We start from the raw sequence: 21,873 nt of genomic DNA on the forward strand, positions 1-21,873 counted from the left end.
CTATGTAAATTTCCATACCTGTCTTCTCTTCTGAAAAAGTTGGAATATCCCTGTTGGCATAGATTGACTCACTTGAATCGATGCCTGTAGGCAATATTAAACTATATATTATATAGTTATACACTTCATTTTTCAGGCTAGTATACAGGATGATAGGAGTCTAAGATGGGCCAAGTTGTGCTTACTCCTGCTATACTGGCAAGTTGTGTCTACTCCCTAATGGCATCTTTTAAAAGGCAAGGCCAAATAATTAGATTTTGGGAAGTCACCCAGGATTATATGGTTGCATGTAAAGCTTTCAGTGCCATAACACTGCCAAAGTATGGAGAAAGCCTTGTTAACTGCTCAAGTCAACCACTAAAGTGGCAAGCGCTGAGGTTGAAATGGTTCCTAGAGCACTTTCTTTCTCTGTTCATGCATGCAACTCTCATTAAAGCAAATATTCTGTTGTTAAGATTGTGGCTACTCTTACAAACCTTTTAACAGCTAATTAGAGCACGCTTTGGAAGTTGGGGAGGTTCTCCTGTTTGCATAATCTTGGGTTTCCTGATTTCTTAGAAGGGTAGGATCTAGTGACTTAAATGCCTAAATGCTCTACCATCACTACTTAGGAATTTGGGAATACCACAACCTATATAGGAAAAGCAGCTGTTACATTTCCTAGAGTGAGGGAGTACAAGTCTCTGACATGAGCCTCCCTAATTAAATTGCTTGGCACTGGGGAGAGTAAGATGATCTTCATTTTTTTGAGTTTCACCCTACTGCAAAAACAAGGCGAAGTTAAACGTCCTGTACAAAGGCAGATGCTAATCATCACCACTGGCACTGACCTTGATTCTCCTGTGGGTCTCACTCTGGATGGGTACATCTTAGACCTCTGCCCCTTATTCTTTTGTCACAGCAGCTCTTAATTGAAGGCAGTTTAAAGAATTTTGCGCAAAACACTAGGAACTGCACATTTTTCTTCTTTTAAAATATATTGATTTAAATTCCTAGGCACCAACACACTCCTTAGTTTCCTAATTTTAGACACCTGCTCCCGTTATTATTTTGAAATAGTAGGTTTTTAAATTAACGTCTGGGTCACCTGAGTTGTATATGAAGAGTTGTTTTTGCGCTTGCCTCTTTCCCCAGAGCTGGTGCAGCAGCCTCTTGGTCAGCTCACCCTAACCAAGTTTACCTTTGGCACTGATGAGTAAGTAACAGCATGGGAGCTGTGGGCAGGCATCCTTTCACCGAAGCTGTTTATGTTCAGTAGTTGGGGATTTTTTTTTTCTTTGTACTGTGCAGTTCTTTTGACAGTTCTAATTTGCCATGACGTGGTCAGTGCTGTTTCCTTCCGGCTGCTTGAGAACCTCTGGTAGAGATAAGGATACATTCACAGTGCATTTTTAACATGAAGCTGAAGAGCTGCTTCATGTAGGAACGTGGACACTCTCTGGATTGTACGAAGAATTTATTTATTGGTTTCATCATTTTGACATGGGATTCAAGATCCAGAACATTTTACTTGCAAAACAGCAACTTTGTTAAATTTGAACTGTGTGTAAAGAAGAAATGTGGTATACTTGGGATATCCTACAGCTGAGTAGGTCTGAGTTTTGTATTTTTATTTTGAATAAACTGTGAAGATGAGAGGTACTAATGAATGTGAAAACTGCATCTCTGGATCAAATGAAAATATGGATTTTCTCTTTGTTAACTTTTGTAACATTTCCTTAGTCTCACGCTTTTAATATTAAACATTTTGAAACTGATGTCTTATTTCCTGAAACAGTTCTGTTTCAGGTAATGAAAGTTCTCATACATTAATCAGTAAAAGAAATACCTTTGGAGACATGTAAGTGTCTGACTTTCTTGGACGTAGATAGAATAGTTTTAATATGTGGAAAGCTTTATTGCTACTGCTACTATTTCACATAGCTAAGGTAACAATTTTTTAATGATAATTTTTTTATTTTTCCCTCCACAGTGGTAAAGGCTATCAAGGTGGGAAGAGCAACTCAGGAAAGGATTTGCCTTGGTTTGTTTTGCTTTGAGAAGAGAAGAACCCAGGAACACTGATGATCTAAGGAACATAGACATTGACACTCGATCCATTTTGTGAACCTGCCTTTCTGCCCAGCTGGACCACAGTGAGGCTCTCTGCTCTTTCACATTCAAGAACATTTTTCTTTGTATGTGGAACTGAGACCTGGGAATGCGTTATTATGGCAGCAGTTGTACAGCAGAATGAGCTTGTGTTTGAATTTGCCAGCAACGTCATGGAGGATGAGCAGCAGGTATGGGATAGTGTAAGAAACCGTATTTGTACAAGTTGGTCTTAGGAATATTATGAAACACGAGGAAAAAATGTGGTGTAAAACACAAAAAGGAAACATTGAGGTCATTATTGTTGCAGCAGATCTTTGTGCTGTTTCAAAAGCTTCCTGTTGGTTCCTGTAACTTGCATGCGCAGAACAGAAATTGGCTGAAATGTTATAACCTCTGCAGTATTGCAGAGACATCCTCCTCCAAAAATATTTTTCCTGTTTTGCTGATTTGTGCCAGTAGAATCCATGTATATGTGATATAGAATTCTCAAAATGATGGTATTTTATAGTAGTTTCAACTTCTCTAGTGTACTAGGATAAAATTCTGAATAGAAGTAATGGCCACCCTGCAGATGACTGGAAGGGGCAGTACGTACCTGCTCACTGTTATTTATAGATTGGTTTCTAAATTGTGTTAATGCATGAGGGTTATTCAGAAATAGGCTTGAAAGTAATTTACATTGGTTTCTTTTACACTACAGGGAAAATATGTCTGTTTCTACCTACACAGACTCTCAGTTAGGTAGTGATTATTTAAACCACATCCTGTGAGTCCTGAAGCTTCAGTGTAGGATTCCTATTGTAAAAATAATGCAGCTTCTCTATAGCTGGTGGTTAGTATTAGAGCTTGCATTTATTAACAAGAAATTAGGTGTCTGAGCTTTTTTAAAAGGCTAAGTGCCATGACAAACTGTTCCTTTTTTGTTAATGTAAAAAGCATTTATTCTCCTCTCTTAAAAAAGTACCCTGCTTTTGGTTTTATGATCTTGTCTCTGGATTTCTGTATGGCCTTATATCTGGCTGGGTCACTGGCCTGTTTCTGCTGTCAGAGTCATGCGATCATTTCATTGAACTGAGTGTTGTCTGTCTAAAGTGCTAACTCAGTTTTGGGTGGAATTAGTAATGTAACTTCCTTCCCTGTATTTTTCCAGAGCTTGTGGTAGCCTGGGGATTTAGATATGGGAATTGCACAAGCATAGTCAAAAATGAGCCTTACTTATTGCCTCTTCTGGTTGTTCATTGCTGGCTTTACTTTACAAGCCAATAGGAGATGGGAGAATTGAGGTAGGGAGGGCTACTTCAGTGTGGTTCGTGGGAGGGGTAGTGTGAGCAGATGGGGTTTTGTTTTCTTTAGCTGTGCTTTCTGCTTCTTGCAATTTCTTCAGATGCTCACCTGAAAAACTTTAAAAATACTAAAGAGCGCTTAACAGGACAGTAAAACCTTTCTAAACAGAGCTTTCTCCAGCTTCAGAACAAACTCAACCTTGATGTTTATCTCATAACCCCACTAAATTCTGCTCTGGATGAAGTCTAAGAAAAGATGTTCTGTGGCATACCCTAACGGTGTTGAAATCAAAGATGTGAAAGGCCAGAGATAGAGGGTGCATAGCAGGAAGTCCATTGCTCCGGTCAGATGCAAGCTCCTTTTAAATCACTGGGTTCACTGAGTTCAGATATCAAAGATGCAGGTAGCCAGCTAGCTGGCTGCCTGAAGGTAAATCTTAAATCACTGGGTTCAGTTGCAGAAGAGAAGTCCTGCACAGGTGTAGACCTGGGAAGCTGAAACAGAGTTTTGTTTGGCTGAGGGCTTGTAGTATGTTACCCCCGAAAGACTGCTTCTTGCTTATACTTGATTGACCTGCTTCTTACTACACAGGAGCTATTCCTACTCCTAAAGTTTCTAAGTTCTTAGATTAGTTGTATTTAGGGATGGACAACACAGTTTGTGTACTTTGTAAAAATGTTAGCTCTGTAAGTGCGCTGTGTTGGGCAAAAGCATTTTTTTTTGGTCTTCATTGTATACAAAAGGTGTCATTTAACTCCTCTTTTGATAATTATTTTTGCAATGCCCCCACAAGCTGGAATTTTAAGAACTTTGGTACTTTTCTTCTTGTCAAAGCTTTGCCTGGAGCTCTCTTGTGCCAAGAGCTCTTGGGACACGGGACAGCTGTCGGGAGAGGTTCAGGATCTAAGTGGCAACTATGCTCAGTATTTCAGGGAAGTCATAATTCATGGCTATTTTGCTTTTTTATTTTTTTTTTTTAAGTCTTGGTTAAACAACCATAAATTATGAACAGTTTGCAAATGTAAGCATTCAGTGGCAGATGCCAGCGGGAGGGGCTCAGTCACATGTACCTGTGTGAACAGGAAGGGCTTGCTCTTATCAGCTTTATTCTTTGCAGTTTAAAAAGGAATGATTTTTAAATTTTTCATTATTCTTGGAGGGTTCATTGATCATGTGATCAATGTAGATCTGTGGTGAGGAAGAAATGAAGTGAAAATATCCTTATAATTTTCAGAAGGGCACAAGTGTCTTGGGCTAAGGCTACTAATAACCTGTCTGGCTTCTGCTACATGTCAGGGATCTGGTTAAAATAGAGAGTTTGCTTTTTTTCCCTGTCTTTTCTGTGCTTTTGTTTTGTTTGTTTGGGTTCTTTTGTTGTTGTGAGACAGAGGGAGATGGCACACACAAAACTGGGTAGGAGTTCCTGCAGGCTTTGGCTGAGTCAACGCTACTGCCTAAACCTGCTTCTCTTCCTATCTGCAGCTTCTTCTCTCAATGCCTTTTCATTTAGTCCTTTGTGGACTTTTTGATCAGGACATTCTTAATTTAAAAAGCTGAATAAAAGCAGGCATAGTGGCTAGATCCATAGTAGGAAGCTTTAAATGGTGCCAGGGAGAAGTTGAATCATTACAACCATTAAATTGCTAACATGGTTCCCAGCATGACTGCTCTGTCGGGCTGTGCTCTCTCAGGCAGCTCTAATGCCTGTAGTAACCTGTGCCTGGAGACCCCTTCTGTACCTCTGGCATTTGTTTCTCTTCCTTTCTTCTGATAAAGAGGGGTCTGAGACCTTAGGTTGAGCCATGACTTCTGCACCATCATCTCATGCCTACCTTTGCTCTTCCATGTTCCCTGATATCTCCATGGGCTTTCAGAAAGATTAAGCCACCTGGTCAAGGTGAAAGTCTACATTTTTTTGGCTATTTCAAGCTCCTGCAGAAGGTTCCTTCCCTTAATCCACTTGCAGTTTTATAAAGACGTTAGGGAAAATATGAAATCTGTAATGAGGCTGTCTTCCCAGGAGAGTGAGCATCATGTGTCTGCCTGCAGCATCCTTCTGTGCAGTTTGGTCCCTTCTCAGATGCTGGCAGTGGGAACACCTTTAAAGTTGAGAAGCTACCTCTGCCTCTGCACAGGGACTGTCAGCAAAGGAAAGCTTCAAAAGCTGTTTTCTAGTCACTAAGGTCACTTCTCCTAGTTCTGTTTAGATTTTTGAGGTGTTTTAATTGTTCTTGGGGGGGTGGGGGGGATTGTTTGTTTGTTTTTAATATAAATGGCCATCTGTATTGCATGTTGTTGCTTGTTGAAAAGACAGTTGTTTTTTTTCCCTGAGGTTGCTTTCTCCTTTATTTTTTCCCCATGTAGCTTTTCCCTTCTACTATCTATTGCATGTATTTCTTCCCACCCACCACTCACTCACACAAAATTTATTCCGCACCAGTTAAAAGCTAGTCACCTTATTTCTGGGACAAGTTGTCATCCTTAAAGACTTGTAGTGTGAGAAGACAGTACCTCCAAAGCAGAAGAAATCCCCTTCCTTATTTTCCATTTCCGTGGCCCGGATGGTATTTTGATCTTCTGTCAGTTGGTGACAGTTCATGAGACAATTTTCAGAGAGAAAGAGAAACACCTTGTCAGCATGTCAAACACACTAAAAGAATTAGAGAGCAGAGAGGAAGATTGCTGCCTTTAGCCCTCAGAGGAGGGCCGGGTTCAGTTTTCAGGGGATTGTGGAATATAACCAATGCTTTCAGAGACCTGCTCATGGGACTTTCTATGAACTTCATCTGTATGAAGTTTGCATTCCTCTGAATTGGTAAAGGTCTGTCTATGGGGATTTGGTGTCTAAGATTTGGGAAGATTTTAGCAGTAGCTCAATTGCTTTATGTGTCTAGCAGACATGGGAATTGGGTTGAAGCCAAGTCAAAGCTTTGGTGCATCTAGGGTGTCATATTTTACCTATATTTTTTATGAGAAACATGAAGTAGCAGAAGTAGGAGAAATTTAAAAATACACAAATTGTTCTTTTGTGGATCTCTCTATCAATTTATTGAAAATCATTGCTGACACTTTAATTTGGGACTTTTAAAAAAGCTTTGGGATAGTTTGAACTGTTCCTTTTTGCTAGGCACATAGAAGCATGTTTGTATTAGAAATAAATTATTTTGCAACCTTGCTATTAGAGAGGTAATTTAATTTGTGTTAATTGAATCACTACCTTGTAGTTCTTAATTTAATGATTCCCTGTGTGTAGTTCTCATTACACACTAGATTCAAAGGGAGCCATAGTAAAAAAGGGCTCTTTTGCAGTTCCAAATGTGTACAATTATTTTTCTGTCTTACAAAACAACATAGCTAGAGGAAGGTTTAGATTGGCTCTCAACTGGAATTCAGATACCTTCAGTGAAATCAAGAATATTACCTCACAATAGCCATGTGTACATCTGTGTACATTAGTATTAGCTTTTAAAACTGAATGAAAGGCTGTCTAAAAAAGCAATGGCCACTTCCACAAAAATGCATTTCAAATTAAATTGGTTTGCAGTTGTGTGAATGCCTTTCTCAATAGGAGCATATTAGAATTTGTTCTTTCCTTTCCTTTTCACAACCATGGCAGGAAGGAAAGTCCATACATCATACCACTGTAGGGAATGAGTTGGAAGCAGTTATAACAACAGTTTTACATCGACCACAAAATAATAGACCACAAGAAGTGACATTTACTCTGATTCTTCCAGTTCAAACTGTGATTAAGTTAAAGAAAAGCATATTTAAAGTGTCTTAGCACAAGTAAGTGCTTTTCTGTTTATCTCCAGCCTTTTGGAAGCATAGTGTGTCAGCAGCTTCCTTGGTAGTCCGGCACCAAGTTGAGGTGAAGAGGTATTGCCCTGTCATGGGGGTTTCTCTGCCCGCAGACAGGTATAGCAACCATATCAGAGTGTTGTGTGTATGATGATTGTTTCTAGGTATGGCCAAAACCAGTTTAATCTGGCAGAGCAGTTCAGATCTGATCATATGGATCAAACCAAGTACTTTGGAACTGTGTGAAGCAGCACAGTTCAGGAAACATTCTGGTCACTAGTAGCATATTTTAGAAACATGATGTTTGGGCTTTTGTAACTAGGTTTCATAGCAAAGTATATAATATAGGGGTGTAATATAAATAGGGCTTTGAGAAACTGATCTGAAAACGTGATAATCAGTTGATTTTATCTGTTTTGTTTATTATTCTGAAACATTTTTCTACAACTCATCTTCTCAGAGGCCTAGCCAGTGTTGTGAGCATCAGTCATTAGAGAAGGACAGAGCTGAGCCAAAGTAATTTTCTTCTCCAGCAGAAGCTAATTTAAGGCTTATCTTGAGCACAGGCAACTCGATCTGGGGCCGCAGACACTGCAGCTATTGAGCCGGTGCAAGGGTGGAAGCGGGGCAAGGAGCGCACCTCGCTGTGCAGACGTGGCAGGGAGGAGGAAGCTGGCCACTTGCTGATGAGTGTGTGGGACACAGCTGCCTACACCAGAAACAAGCACCCCAATGCCTCCACCCTTTCATAGTCAATGCAGAGAAATAGGTGTTTTTAGGGCATGACCACCTATCGTAGCACAGGAGCCTAAAACTGGGTAAAGAAATTGTGCCCTAGAAATGCCATTTCTGTCTGTTGGCTGGGAAGGAAACTTGGGGTTCCTAGCTCGTGTCCAAGTGCCTGCACCACAGCTGTCTGTAACTTAAATCCCAAAAACTATGTATCATGGCATATTATTGAAACTGAAGTATTTAAACTATTTGTAGAACATAATTGGATCTCAGGAATGAGGCTGTAATGGACCATCTACCTTGTACCTCATGGAATGTATTGTTGAAAATAAAACTTTTTTTTAATGCATGTAGTTTTTTTTTTTCTTCTCTCTTAATAGTGCTTTATCCTGTTTTATTGACGTGGCTTTTACTTAATCAAATCTATTTGTTTATTCTTGCCTGGAAGTAAATAGGATGTTAGGGTCAGTAAACAAATAGGACTCAAAATGTGAGCATGACTTTTTCTGAAGAACAGTAGGGACCTCTTGGCCATCAGTGAGTTCAGGTTTCTCCAGCATGATGCAGCATTGGTTAGAGGTGCCCACAAAGGTGTGGGGTAACAGCTGTCCCGTTGCATGCCTTGATATACATCTGTCATCTGGTGATAAGATTGCACAAGAGGGCTTTAACCGGTCTGCAGTTTGTTAATTTTTATTGATCTTCTACTATATTGCTCTCTTTTGAAACACGTTTCGTAGAATAGGTCATTATTTGTTGGGTCTTTTTAAAATTTTTGGTTTTGTTGACTTTTTAAATTTATTTAGGAGACTGTCCATGAGAGAAACCCATTAAAATACTATTTTTGGTTTTTAGTTCTTCTTTTTTTCCTGATTGCCCTTTACCACAGTTTTTGCTGAGACATGTTTTAGAAAACCCAGAGCAATTTGAAGTGGTAATTACTGCCTTTTAAAACTTGTAATTGCACTTTCTACGTTCAGTACTTATGGTCCAGACTCTTGCCTAGGGGAGGCTTACTCCAATAGCTGCTGTCTGGGTTGAGCAGATAGCTCTGATACCATTTTCTGTCGGTGATGGTGTGTGCCCTGACAGGAGTGAGGGATGAATAATTCTTAAACAAGGGCATAATCATACAGTTGGGTTTTTCCCTTGGGTTTTTAACTTATGTGGTTAAAAATCTACTTCATCTTCCTTCCAATACCTGAAGGGAACCTACAGGAAAGATTGAGACTATTTACAAGCACATATGGTGACAGTACAGGTGGGAATGACTTCAAACTTACAAGACGGTAGGTTTAGATTAGATATTGGGAAAAAGTTCTTTACTGTGAGGGTGGCAGGGTACTGGAACAGGTTGCCCAGAAAAGTTGTGGATTCCCATCCTGGGAAGTGTTTAAGGCTAGGCTGGGTGGAACTTTGAGCAATCTAATGTAGTAGAAGGTGTCCCTGTCCATGGCAGGGGGATTGGAACTAGATGATTTTAAAGTTTCTTCCAACCCTGGCCATTCTATGATTCTATGATATTTACATATCTGTGCTCTTCTGTGGAGGGTAGGACCAAATGTACATATATTGTTTTTCTCAGAAATATGTTTTAGCCACTTTTTAGGTTTTTTTCTTGTTTTTAAGCTTGACACATTCATAATGCGTTTTATTTTTGTAGTCAGGGAACCTTAGAGTTACACTAGACTTTCTTTGAACCTGTTCTGCTATCAATCTGCTATAACTTTCTTCCTGCAAATCACATTTAAAAATACTCACTTTGAAAAATACAGTGTCTGTGGTAGATGTTATTTGCTGAAAACCTCTTCCTGTTGAGCGGTTGCCTTTTCAGAGAGTGTGCTACTTGTTATTATTGCTAGTCAGTTTGATTTCTGTTTCCAGCTGCATCTTTTCCTCTGTATCTGATGAGAAATGACTATCAAGACCAAAGGATGTTGTCTAAATGCAGACTTTGAAAGGAAAATAGCGAGGGGATGTGGTGTGAGCAATATCAAATGAGTAGAGCCATAAGAACTAGAAAAGGAATGTATTACAGCACTTAGATCAACCTCTTATACCCCTTCCTTCTGTAACAAGTGTCCCCTGAAATAGTGATTTTCAAATAGTGTCTCATAGGGATTTTGTTGCCTGTGAGTGCTTTGTCCAGTCCTCACAGCCACAGGACTCCTTCACTCTCAGCAAAAGTTGAAGGTGTTTGCAGCAAATTGTTCACCCAGTATTATTGCCAGCAAAGTTTAGCACTTACTGTGCTGTGCCACTCCTCTGTATTGTCAGCTTTAATGCTGCAAAACTATGTCATGCAAGTCTGGTGTTATGTACTGAAGTACAGTCAGTACAGTAGATACTACAGCAATATTTAGCCTCTGGCTCCTGGTGGGACACTGCTGCTCTTTGCTTTCAGGTGCTAAAAATCATCTCTAATACTCCTTCCTGACAGTTTAATATCCAGATGGTTTAGTACAGGTCTGTTGAAATATTAGTCATTAAGTGGCTAGATTGGAGGCAGTCTAACTAATATTTTTTTTTTTTTTCCCTCCACCCCCAGCTTGGTGATCCATCTATTTTCCCTGCTGTCATCGTGGAGCATGTTCCTAGTGCAGAACTCCTACATAACTACTCTGGCTTAACCTGCGTGGATGAACCTAGTGACATGATCACTGAGAACTCTCTGGATGTTGCAGAAGAGCAAATCATAGAAGATGATGATATCACCCTCACAGGTAGGCAATAAACCATCTCTGTGCCAGTTTGATCTCTCTTAGTGCAAAGACATGTCTGTGTCTTTGTATCAAGATGGCTGTGACTAGTGGAGGAAAAAAGTTAAATGACAAAAAGCAGCAGGGAGCAAAATGAATAGTGGTGTTGAATGCTGTTAATTCTGTACAAGACAGAGAAAATGGCATTAATATTGTTAGCAGGTGGCTTGCAATCCCAAAGTTGCACTCTTCCCAGTGGTGAAGAGTTTCATCCATCAACAGTGATTAAGGCAGAGTCCTGCTCAGAGAATGTCGTGGTTTGAGGAGAAATGGTTTTTTTTGGGATGGTGTGGTCGCACCAATCGGTGTCCAGATTTTCTTTCAGCCACTAGCCCCACACCTGGACTGTCTCCAGGGATGGAGACAGCTTGCTGGTTTCACTAATAATTTTGACATTATTTCCAAAAACATGCTCTGATAAATCTTTTACGACCAAAAGCAGAACAAGAACTCAACATTAACTTGACATGAGGAACAGTTCACAGAGTAAATTGACATGAGCTGTTCTCAGTATTTTTTTCTTAGTAGTGAATTATCTGTGAACAGACTGTGACCATACAAATAAGTTAGGTTATTATTCAAGAAGGTTTTTGATACTCAAACAGTATTTCATATTGAGACCTCTTGCCAACTTTCTGTTCATATTAATTATTCACACTACAACTGGCATTTCCCCAGAGTGTTACTTAAGCACCACTTAATGCATCCGTGTGAATTTCATGGCGTCATTTTTGTGAATCCATATTCACTGTAATATATTGTGTGTGAATTTTTACATGCATGAGTAATTGTGAAACTCTGCTTTCGTGAATGCCCTTGTTAACCTTCTTTTTCTTTTTTCTTTTTTTTTTTTTTTTGTGGTTGTTGTTGCTGGTCACTTGAGAAGGGTTTGCAAATTGCTGCCAGAAACTGAAAATATTTAATCCTTGTAACCGATGGTGTCCAAGGGTTTCTGGGATACTTTGGAGTCAGACAAGTACAGTATTGTTCCCATCATCCATTATAGTTCAAGAAATCTTGTTTTCTTTAAAGGCAAAGTCCTTAGAAATTGAGAGCTGCCACTTTGCAGGGGTGATTGCTGTGAAGATGATAACTAATTATCAGTTTCACAGTCTCCATCCTGTGGATTTCCTTAGAAGGGAAAGGGGATCAATGCAGGATGAGCCAGGACCAGCACTGTAGCTGGAAAGCTCCTGCTCAGGACAAGGCAGGCAACACTAGTGGCTCAGTTCCTGGTCTCTGACAGGAAGCTATCCAGCCTGACTGTAGTGGGGCAGAATTTGGGGCCCAGGGGTGTGAAGGCACCCCACAGGAGATGAGAGGACACTGGGGAGGGAGGCCCCTGTTACCTCCCTGTTCACTGCAGACAGGCACTGGCTGTAGCCACAGCTGCCCAGTTGAACTGCAAGACTGCTGTGTGGAAGAGACCCTAGTTCAAATATAGCTTGCTTTAGGCTGCCTCTGAAATGGGGCTAATCATAGCTCAATTTTCCCACCTACTCTGTTTTTCAGCTGCTTTTTTTCTTTTCTCCCTTCTTTGAAGTTTCCTTCTTGATTTTGTTTGCTATCAACAGTGAAATGTGTTGTTTTGCTCTTTGAAGTTAGTACCAGTCTCTTCAGTTGCTTCCACGTTATGCCTTTGAGAGAGGATCAGACATCATAAAGACTGTACTAATTCCACATTAAAATATTTATAAGACTGAAGTTCACAGCAAAACAAAACTGAAGCCACCATAATTTATGACTAAACATTACTGAGCGATGACTGCTTGATATGAAGGATTTAGGTTTTTCAAAGTTACTAGTTTTTCAGAACTATTTTGTGACTGCCATCCACTGGGCTTCTCTTTTCTCCTAGACTAACAGAAATTAGCAGTAGGCCTCATGAAACTGAAGCAATCAGTTTTTAGGGATCTATCTGCAGAATAGTGGACTGACTGCTGATAGGGTTTTTCATCTATAGGATGTATCTTCAGCCCTTCAGAAGCACGGCTATGACATGTTGGTAATTGAGTTGTCATATAAATTATAACCTGCAAAAAACTGTAAGAACATCTTCTGTTGCACATGAAACCCTATTGAGACATGGACAGCAATCAGCTTTTTAGCTATACTAATGCTCATGCTGTAATTTTTTTTTTTAATGAATAGGCAGACATACCTTATCACCCTCATCTTTAAAAACATTTTTCCCTGGAAGAACTGAGATGGCAATTTTATGGTCAGTTTGTTGCCAGTCTTAAGGGTTTTTAAATGATTAACTGTCGTGTAGTGAAGGGTGATTAACAAAATTAATTGGAACATTTGCCTTTGAATTAAGTTTTATCTCTAAAGGGAATATTGAAATATTATTTCTCTGAAAAACAGGAGATAATATTTTGTGCAGAAGAACTCCAGGCCAACTTGTCAGAATGTACAATTCTGACAAGTAAGATACACTTTGTGTATCTTAATAATGTGGCTAGTTATGGATATAAGTGCACAGGAAGGAGGAACTAATCAAATTATGTCATTCCTGAAAACATTTTTTTTTTAATTCTTATTATATATATATATTTTTTTTACTTTGTCATGTTTGGTGAGTTCTTTTATTGAAAACCACAGTTAATCAAAGTCTGCCATTTTATGGTTCACCTGTTCTGGCATTGTCTTCATGGGATCAGGGAAGTGGCTATGCTGGGACAGTTTGGGGGGGGGGTGGGATGAGAGAGCAGGGACATAAAATTTGTGTGGTCTGAATAGTGAGCATGGAAGTGTGCATTTTCATAGATCGATAATGGTACTTAATAACCAGTTCATTTTGAAGTCTGGTACCATTTGCCTAGTACATTTTGTGAAGCTCTAGCAGTCCTGCACAAGCACAGCTTCTTTGGTGGTCATTTCTGATGTTACAAAGAAATACAGAGGAGTAGTTAGGTGGAAACTGAACTTCATAGTGTTAATCTGTGAGGATTGTGACTTGATGAGATGCCAGTTGCAAAAAAAACAGGTTTTGGTTTCAGTTACTTGGTAAAGAAATTATTCACAGCTGCCTGTAGCTCTGGTAAAACCAGAGGGATTTTTTTTTTTTAATGTATCTCCTCAATGAGATAATTTTCTTTACAAATTGCAAGGCCTTATTTAAAAAAGAAAATGGTGATTTGCAGGTCTCCTGAAATACCTGTGTTTTTAAAGTCAGTTTTCCAGTGTCAGATAACAACCAGCTAAGAGTGGATACTAAAAAGTAAGTGCTTAAATTTAACAGCCAGCTATTCTGCTAAAGGGAAGTCTGTCCATGTCTAATGGCTCTCTTTCTTCTTTTAGCAGCTTTAGGTTTCTTCCGACATTATTTTGAGGTTCTGCAGTCCCTGTTTTTGTCTCTAGTAAAGCCAGCAGTGAATTTAAACACAGCTATGACTTTAGCTAGCACAGCCTTTACCTCAGCCTGGACAAGGACTTGTGTTGCCCACTCTCCAGAGCTCCCAGCCACCAGGGAAGCCATGGGAGTGGGATAGAATTGCCTAAAGTAGTGTAAAAATTTCAAAAAAAGCATTAGACAGGAGTAGGGAAAGCAGGACTTTGAGGTGGGAAACTTCCAACATGAGGCATCATTTCAGAGCAGGACGCTGTGTTTGGGCAAGCCCTGTGCTAACGCTGATTCATAGGGAGCCTGGATTCGCAGTAACTGGGCAGAAATTGGCATGCAGATACAAAGACTTAAGTTTGTGGCTTACTCGGATAAACAAAAACTTGTAGAGTACCCTGGGAAAAAATGGAAGATATTTTTAGGTGTGGTTCCCCCCCCAACCCTTCTCTTTTTCTCCCTTTTTCTTCTCCCTTTTTCCTTTTTTTTTCTTGCCTATTTTTTCTTCCCTGCCTCTTTTTCCCTTTTTCGTTTTTGTCTTCCAATATTTTCTTCCCCCTCCCCCTTTTTTCCTTTTTTTTTTTAAAAAGCTTCTGCCTATTTCAGATAACCTTTGAAATCTGATACTTTGCAGAAATTACCCTCCCTGCTGCCCCATTTTTTCAGCTCTGACTTTGGCAAAGACGAACAAATAAGCCATTTAATTCCAGTTCTTCTTAAAATTGGCACTGTAGCATAACAGCCAGATATTGGAATACCACTCTGCAGCATTGTAGAAAAGCTAAAATAAGAGACACCAGTTTGCCTTCGGTAGCTGAGCTGGTTATCTCTGAGCACTGTCTCATGTTGAAGGATGCAAATGAGCACCTTACTGTTAAAAGGACAAAGAGTTGGTGCTCCACTTTTTGTGTGAGGTGCCCCACACCTCGTTTGTATTAGCTCTTGAGTTCTTGTAATTCAACTTGATAACCCAACAATACCCCCAAAACCTTTGCATACATTTTATAAATCTTAGTTGTCTCACTATGTGATCAAAAAAGTGTGGAGCCTGGCATGTGCCAAGTGACAGAAGTTTGGATCATGGACCAGGTGCAGAGATGGAAGGAAAACCCACAACCCTTAGTTCTTTCAGCAACAGGGAAATATTAACTGGTCTTAAACCACTTTGTGAAGTCATCTTCTTGGAAGATGCTTGAAGGATGTTGGCAAGAGCAGCGGAGTGGTTAAGAAACCTAATTTTGCCATCCTGTGTTTGTGGATGGAAAGACAGTGCTGCTGCTTGTAGAGGAGTACATCTGGTCTAGGTAGCTCTGCTGGCAAGCTGCAGAGTGAGATGCAGATCGAGCTCTGGGTGGGAGCCAGACACAAGAGGCTGTGAACGGCCAACCTTTGGGATAACAAGGGGCATCAGGGCCAGGCAGGCAATGAACAGGGAGAGAGACTGTAGAAGCTGGGAAATGCTGGTCTTTTGGATAAGAAAGGAGAAGAAGGTGACAGCAGCAGCAGTGGGGTGGATGGGCACAGAGAAGAATTGGAGACTTGCCCACAGAGGGATGTAAGGCTGTAAAAGCCTTGGGTGTTCCTTGGTTGGGGTCCTCCTTGGGGCACCAGCTCGGGCTGTTCCTGTGTTACTGTGCTGTGAGTAAATGGCTTTATGGAACAAGGCATGTGAGACTCTGCTGTGGGAAACCCAGGGCTGAACTGGCAAGGAGACCTGGTCTGACTGTGGATGGGTGTGTGGGGAGCCAAGGGGGACACGTTGGTCACAGGAGCCACCCGCTGTGAAGGGGCTTTGACCCAGCAGTGGCAGTCTCTGGCCTTGGGATGTGACTGCCAGGGAGTCTAGTGGATGGTCAGACTGAGAAGTTTTCTTAACATGCTTAAATTTTTTGTGAGCAGCAAATTATATCAATTTCTGTGTTTACATTATTTATGTGGCTATTATAAGTTCCTTTCATTAGTCTTGGATAGGGATGGTAAACTTGTAGCCACATGGTGTAACAGATATGTAAAGCTGTTGGACTCTTCCTCACCTGCTATTATTCAGAGTGAAGAATTGGCTCTGCTCCATCACCTTAGTACCTGAAAGGCAGCAGGTGGGTTTGGTCCTCCTACAGCTCTCTGGGGAAAGAGCAGACAGCACCTGCTCTCTCCTCCCTGCCTGCAGAACTGAGAACATGGGGGTACCACTGTTGGCTTTAAAACTCTATGTGGTAAACCAGCCGTGCTCCATGACTTTGGCTGAGTTGGATCATGGCAGGCTAACCATCCTGTCCATTCAGACAGTGTCAGAACTCAGAACAGCTGCTTTGGCAGTGCTGTGTGCATTTATTTATATTTGTATGATGTGACATCCTTCTTGAGGTCTTGGTAATGCTGGTAGATGATATGGGAAGTTCTCATCCAGATTAAACATAGAACCAGAAGTATCAAGTCACCAGCACCATTCCAAGAGTGTACATGGCCACAGACTGAATGGGATGTGCATGTTCTTTCTCCTCCTGATGGACAGGCATTCCCTAGGGATGCTGTGTGGCTCTTGGGGCTGAGATGCCCTGGGTCTGAGCTCCTGAGCCTGTCAGCTGCCTGACAAAATTGTCAGAGATTTACTGCCCTCTCTTGCTTCCAAGGTCAGGACCATAGTCCATACTCATTTTCTCTTCATGCTATCCTCCTTAAGAAATGTTTCTCATTTCTTAAGACTGTTTGGGGGTATCAGCCCAAAGGTGCAGATCCTTAACTGTCTGAATGTCTTTGCCAGATATAGGGTGGAGGTGGTCCTGTAGAAATCAGGGTGAGTTTCTGTGTGGATCAGGGGTTCCCAACACCTGTCTATTTTATTTTGCATTAGTCTGAGCCTTTTACACTAGGGCCTCAAGGAAAAATCCAGAAGGTAAGGAGGCTTCTGTAAATCACAGTTGGTGGAAGAGGTAGGGCTGATGCGTGGATGCCAGCATTCATCTTTGCTGATACAATTGCTGAGCTGTAAACGTTTGTGATGAAACCAGGGAGTTCTGGTTGGTTACTTTTTAAATTATGTAATTGCTTAGGGCTACTTGAACTGGTTGCTTTGTTGTTACTGTGATATTTTTAAGGTTAATATATAGAAATTCTGGCATAAACTTCTTGCTTTTGTTCACAGAAATATTCCAAGGTCATTACATTGTGTTTTAACTTGTATGTTTGCTTGCTTTGTCAGTCAGTGTGGTTTTTTGGTTTTGTTTGTTTTTTAATGTGACTGCCCCACCCAAAATTCCTCAAAGCTTAACAGGGAGAGGGGTGTAAAGCCTGTGAAAGTAACTGAGGTTTCTTAGTGTCCTAGAGAGGAGAGTACTAATGGAGCCTTTTTTATCATTTTGATAGAGGCAAGTGAGAAGCATCAAATTCACATCAAAGGATAAGGAAGCCTGGCCCAATAATTTCCATTTAACAAACAGTAATTTCTAAAAGGATGTGTTAAACAGTTTTAAATGTTCATGGTACCAGGAACTGACATCTATGTTATTTTTCATGCAACAGTTATTTTGAAAAAATCATCTGGTAAAATACTTTTCCAGTTAAACCAGCTGTTATTTTGCAAAATTATATTTTATTGGATTTTTTTGTTGTGTACCCCCAGATGACCTTAACATGTACCTTAAGCATTGTAATTAATGCTCAGGAGCTTTGGGTTTATCTAATGGATGTCCTTATGAGATTGTATAGAAGTTAAAAAGTTCTATTGTCTAGAAGTTAAAAATTTTGAAAAGCTTGCCAACCTTTTATTGCATTTCTTGTTTCATGTTTGCTTTCCAGTGTGTTCTTGGAGCACTGTTAGCCCTACATGTAATTCTCATGAATTTGAATTGTTTAGGATTCAGCTACACCTTTACATAACATGGTCTCTAATATAACTTGTGGAATATTTTTTCTCTCCTCAAGGCTAAATGACTGGAGAGTTTTCATGGGCATCTACTTTTTATGGAATTCACTTCTGTTCATAGAACCACAGAATTGTTAGGGTTGGAAAAGTCCTGTCAGATCATCAAGCCCTACTGTCAACCCACAACCACCCCCATGTTCACCACTAAATCATGTCTTCAAGTGTCATATCCACATATTTTTCTGTGGATAAGACATTGGAGCGCCATAAGAAGTTAGCAATATTGTGTTTTTAAATAATGATCTCTGGAATATTGCTTGTGGTAGTGGTATTTCTTAGTTTCATGGGTGTTGTTTTACTGCATGTGCTTGATCAGCAAAGAGAGGGTTTAGAAAGATGAGGCAGAAACAAAGGGTTTGTTTGGGGCTTTTAATACATGCAATCTGAAAAATGTACTGTACTAAATAAATGAAATTATTGCAGCGTGCATTTTCTCCCCAGCTAATCTGTTGCTACACATCTAGTAGAAGACCATCTCTATCTCTATCTGTTTTTCTTTTTTTTTTCTGGGAATGAAATATGAATAAATATCATGTTACGCTTTAAGTCTAGTTTGTAGCTTCTTAATTTTTTTTTTCTCCCTTGCTTTTAGTTGAAGCATCTTGTCATAATGGAGATGAAACAATGGAAACAATTGAGGCTGCTGAAGCACTTCTTAATATGGATTCCCCTGATCCTATGTTGGATGAAAAAAGAATGAGTAAGTTTTTTTATGAAAATCCAATCTGTATTTGCCAGGTTTATTTGTTAAAGGAGGAGGGATTCACTGCAGCATGGTTGCATGGAATTGGTAAGATTTTTTTTTTGTAATTTCCAGAGAGCCTGTATGTACTTAGTTTGGGTATCAGAAATCTAATATTGTAGGCAGTGAAGGATTTCATTCATGCCAGATTTGAGAGGAAAGAGTCAAAAATTACAGAGGGAAGGTGTGAATAAAGTTGGATGGTTTAGATTTCAGTGTTTTGTTTGGTTGATGTTTGTGTAGTCAGGATAAAAGAATATACACTTAGAGTTACAGATTACCTTAAATATGAATGTGTGATCAGCAGATAAATGTGCCTTTTGTGGGGTCTGTTCTGTCATTAACTTGTTCTATTTTAGTAGTGCTTCTGTGTAAAATGTCGGCCCATATATTGAATTATACTCTTGAAAGTCTGAAGTGTCATATTTTCAAGTTTTTGCTCTAAAGCCAGCTTTTAAAGTCCTCATGGCTATGTGAAAATACTCCTTTTGTCCCTTTCCCTTAAGCAACTATGTTTGGTGCAACTGAAGAGGAAGAAATGGTGCCTCCTATCACACACGTGTCGGTCACGCTCGATGGGATCCCTGAGGTGGTGGAAGTTCACCAAGCCCCAGACCCTTATGCTGAGTCACCAGAGACTCCAGAATTTGAACAACCAAAGAAGAAAAAAGGTAAGATGCTACCAGAGAACAGCAGTGTGGAGCAGAAGAGTAGGGGGTGGCATGGTTTCTTCCTTGTGGGTGTCTGGAACCATTTGGGGTGTCAGGCCAGAATAACTGAGTGAGCTCAGCCAGAAATGCAGGGAAAGGATGTACAGGTACTTATGATGTTGAAGAGGTAGCAACGAGCTTCCTTATCCTACAGGAATCTCTGCTTGCTCCAATTTATAGTTTCTTCTTCAGAGCAGAATTGCCATATAAGCCATGGAGATTTTGCTGCTGAGAATCCAGAAGTACTTTCATTAGCACTTATTTAGCTTCAGTTGAAGATACTTGATCAGTTCAGAATATGGGAGGGATTTTTAGCTTTTCTTAAATATTACTGATTTTTTTTTTCTTGTTAATAAACTAGCTGCATGCTATATTAAGTGCTATTCCCATTTGTAGTAGATTACATTTACATGGTGTAGTGATGTTCCACTGCAGACAGTGCTGTGCCAAAGAGTCATGAAGTGGTGTTAGCCAGACATTCTGCTCCTGTTTTCCCACGCTGCTTCAGCATGGACCCCATTAGAGGCTCTGAAGCTGATGTCTGCAGGAAGAAAGTTATGCTGTACATATAGATGTTAAAAGCTCTTGCAATAATTTAATATGAAAAGAAAAATAAACAAAGGAGTTTATGTTTCTGGAACTAATCCTAGGGCTCATCCTAGAGCATGAGGACTTAAACAGGTTCCCCTGTGTAACAGCCTTCCAGAATAAGGCTACTACTACCCATACAGGCCATACTCATGTGGAATAGGAGCATTTTTGCTGCTACTTTTGCTGCTAATTCCAAATGCTGGGAATTGTTATGAGTGAGAGAGACCATATTGGCCTATGAAGATCTTGGGGAAGCCTCCTGAGCCCCATGTGAGTCACAAGGTCTCATAGGGGTGGGTGTGGTTCAGGAAGTCTCTGATTCCCCTGAGAAGGCTGAACTGAAACTGCCGTGGAGGAGAACTTTACCAGCAGCTGCCCCGAAAGTGCTGCTGGGGAAGCTACTGTGGCTGTACACACTACTGTACTGTAAGAGGATTTTAAACTGGGGGGTTTTTGTTTGTTCTTCTCTTCCCTTCTTCTTTTTTTTTTTTTTAGTGTTGACTCTGTGTGGGTCAAAACAAGGAGCTGCTGTCTGCCAGACATCAAACCTCTTTGGTTTGATGCTTTCATACTCTTTAGTGTTGTGCTTCTGCTTACTCCCACTCCTTCCTCCTCCCTAGCTGTAGGTTAGAAAACCAGTTTCTTCACAGAAAATGTTGTTTTAGAAAAAAAAATGCTAGAAAATATGCATCAGCTTAGCGTTTCATTAAGTACGAGTTTTCAGTGAACTTGAGGCTTCGTAACGTAGATGGCATGGTCTGGGTGATGTAGAAATGTTACTTCAAAATGTCTGGGGATTTGCTGTACAAAAATTGCTGCAAAATGTTATGAAGTTTATAGTGCACTTTAGGATAATGTGCATTGTGTGGGTGGGATTCTTTTGGGATTTTGTTTGTTTGTAGTTAATTTTTTTTTTAAAGTTCACTCTGTTTCCCTTCTTTTGGTTGGTTCTGAGGCATTGCAAGGGATGGTGATCATTTTGCCCTGTCCATATCACTCATGATTTTATAGGGTTTTTATAGATTCTATAGACTTCTAGCATATATGTATAAGCCATTAGCTAAAATTAGAGGGATTCACAGTGCAGAGCATTGTCAGCTAGCTGGGCCAGAATGGCACTGCCAAGTAGAGCTTCTTCAAGAGAATGTTCACCAGAAGCAATGTGGTGGTTTCACTTCCTTTCCTTTTGGCCTTATTGCTGCAGCAGGAGAGCTGTATCCACCCATCTGCTCAACTCCAAGCCCATATCCAGCATGATGTTTGTACTCATGAATGTCTGAGCACTGAGCTGCTCAGCTGTGGATCAGAAAGACAGGACAACAAAGGAATGTCAGACAAAGAAGCTTGGAAATTTGCTATATTAATACCTTCAGTTCTGTTTTTGCTGTGGAGAATATCTGGCAGCTGGTGGTCACATAAGTTATATACATAATATTTTAGATATATGTCATTCATTTTGTTTGTACATGCAGTTTTTTAAACAAAACTCAATGAAAATAGTGCAAGAAAATGGATTTTACATTTTCTGGTGTGGTAAAAGATATTTAATGAGGATGAACATTTCACTGCCTAAAGTCACCTTATTTTGTAGCATAAATTTTTAACATGAAGTGTTTTACAGCCGTGGAAATAGGAAAGTGAACACACCAATTGTAAATCCAATTGGCTGTCCAAAATTATGGTAGGCCCACATAAGGCTTAGGTCTTGCACACTTTTTATCCTTCCTCTTTGTAAAATTCTCTCCTAAAAAGGAATGTAGTGATGTACTCTGAGAAACAACAAATTCATGCTCTATTGAAGCAAAGGAGGAAGCATGCTAGTGCTTAATGGGCTTTAAAAAAAAAAAATCTTCTTTTAAACAAAGGAAACATATCTGATGTGTCTCTGTTAACTG

General features: G+C 40.1%; 1 protein-coding gene across 5 annotated transcripts in view; it reads left to right on the forward strand.

The window, feature by feature from the left end:
- ELF1 (E74 like ETS transcription factor 1) overlaps positions 1-21,873 on the forward strand; it is an 87,723-nt gene that overhangs the window by 47,712 nt on the left and 18,138 nt on the right. For all 5 annotated transcript variants that reach the window (XM_059839099.1, XM_059839103.1, XM_059839100.1 and 2 more), the window contains exons 2-5: positions 1,973-2,282; positions 10,460-10,634; positions 18,528-18,635; positions 19,184-19,348. In XM_059839099.1, coding sequence (XP_059695082.1) covers positions 2,211-2,282; positions 10,460-10,634; positions 18,528-18,635; positions 19,184-19,348 — 520 coding nt within the window. In that variant the 5' untranslated portion in view covers positions 1,973-2,210. The remainder of the gene's footprint in view (positions 1-1,972; positions 2,283-10,459; positions 10,635-18,527; positions 18,636-19,183; positions 19,349-21,873) is intronic.

This window comes from Haemorhous mexicanus, chromosome 2 (genome assembly GCF_027477595.1).
Source record: "Haemorhous mexicanus isolate bHaeMex1 chromosome 2, bHaeMex1.pri, whole genome shotgun sequence".
Lineage (NCBI taxonomy): Eukaryota > Metazoa > Chordata > Aves > Passeriformes > Fringillidae > Haemorhous > Haemorhous mexicanus.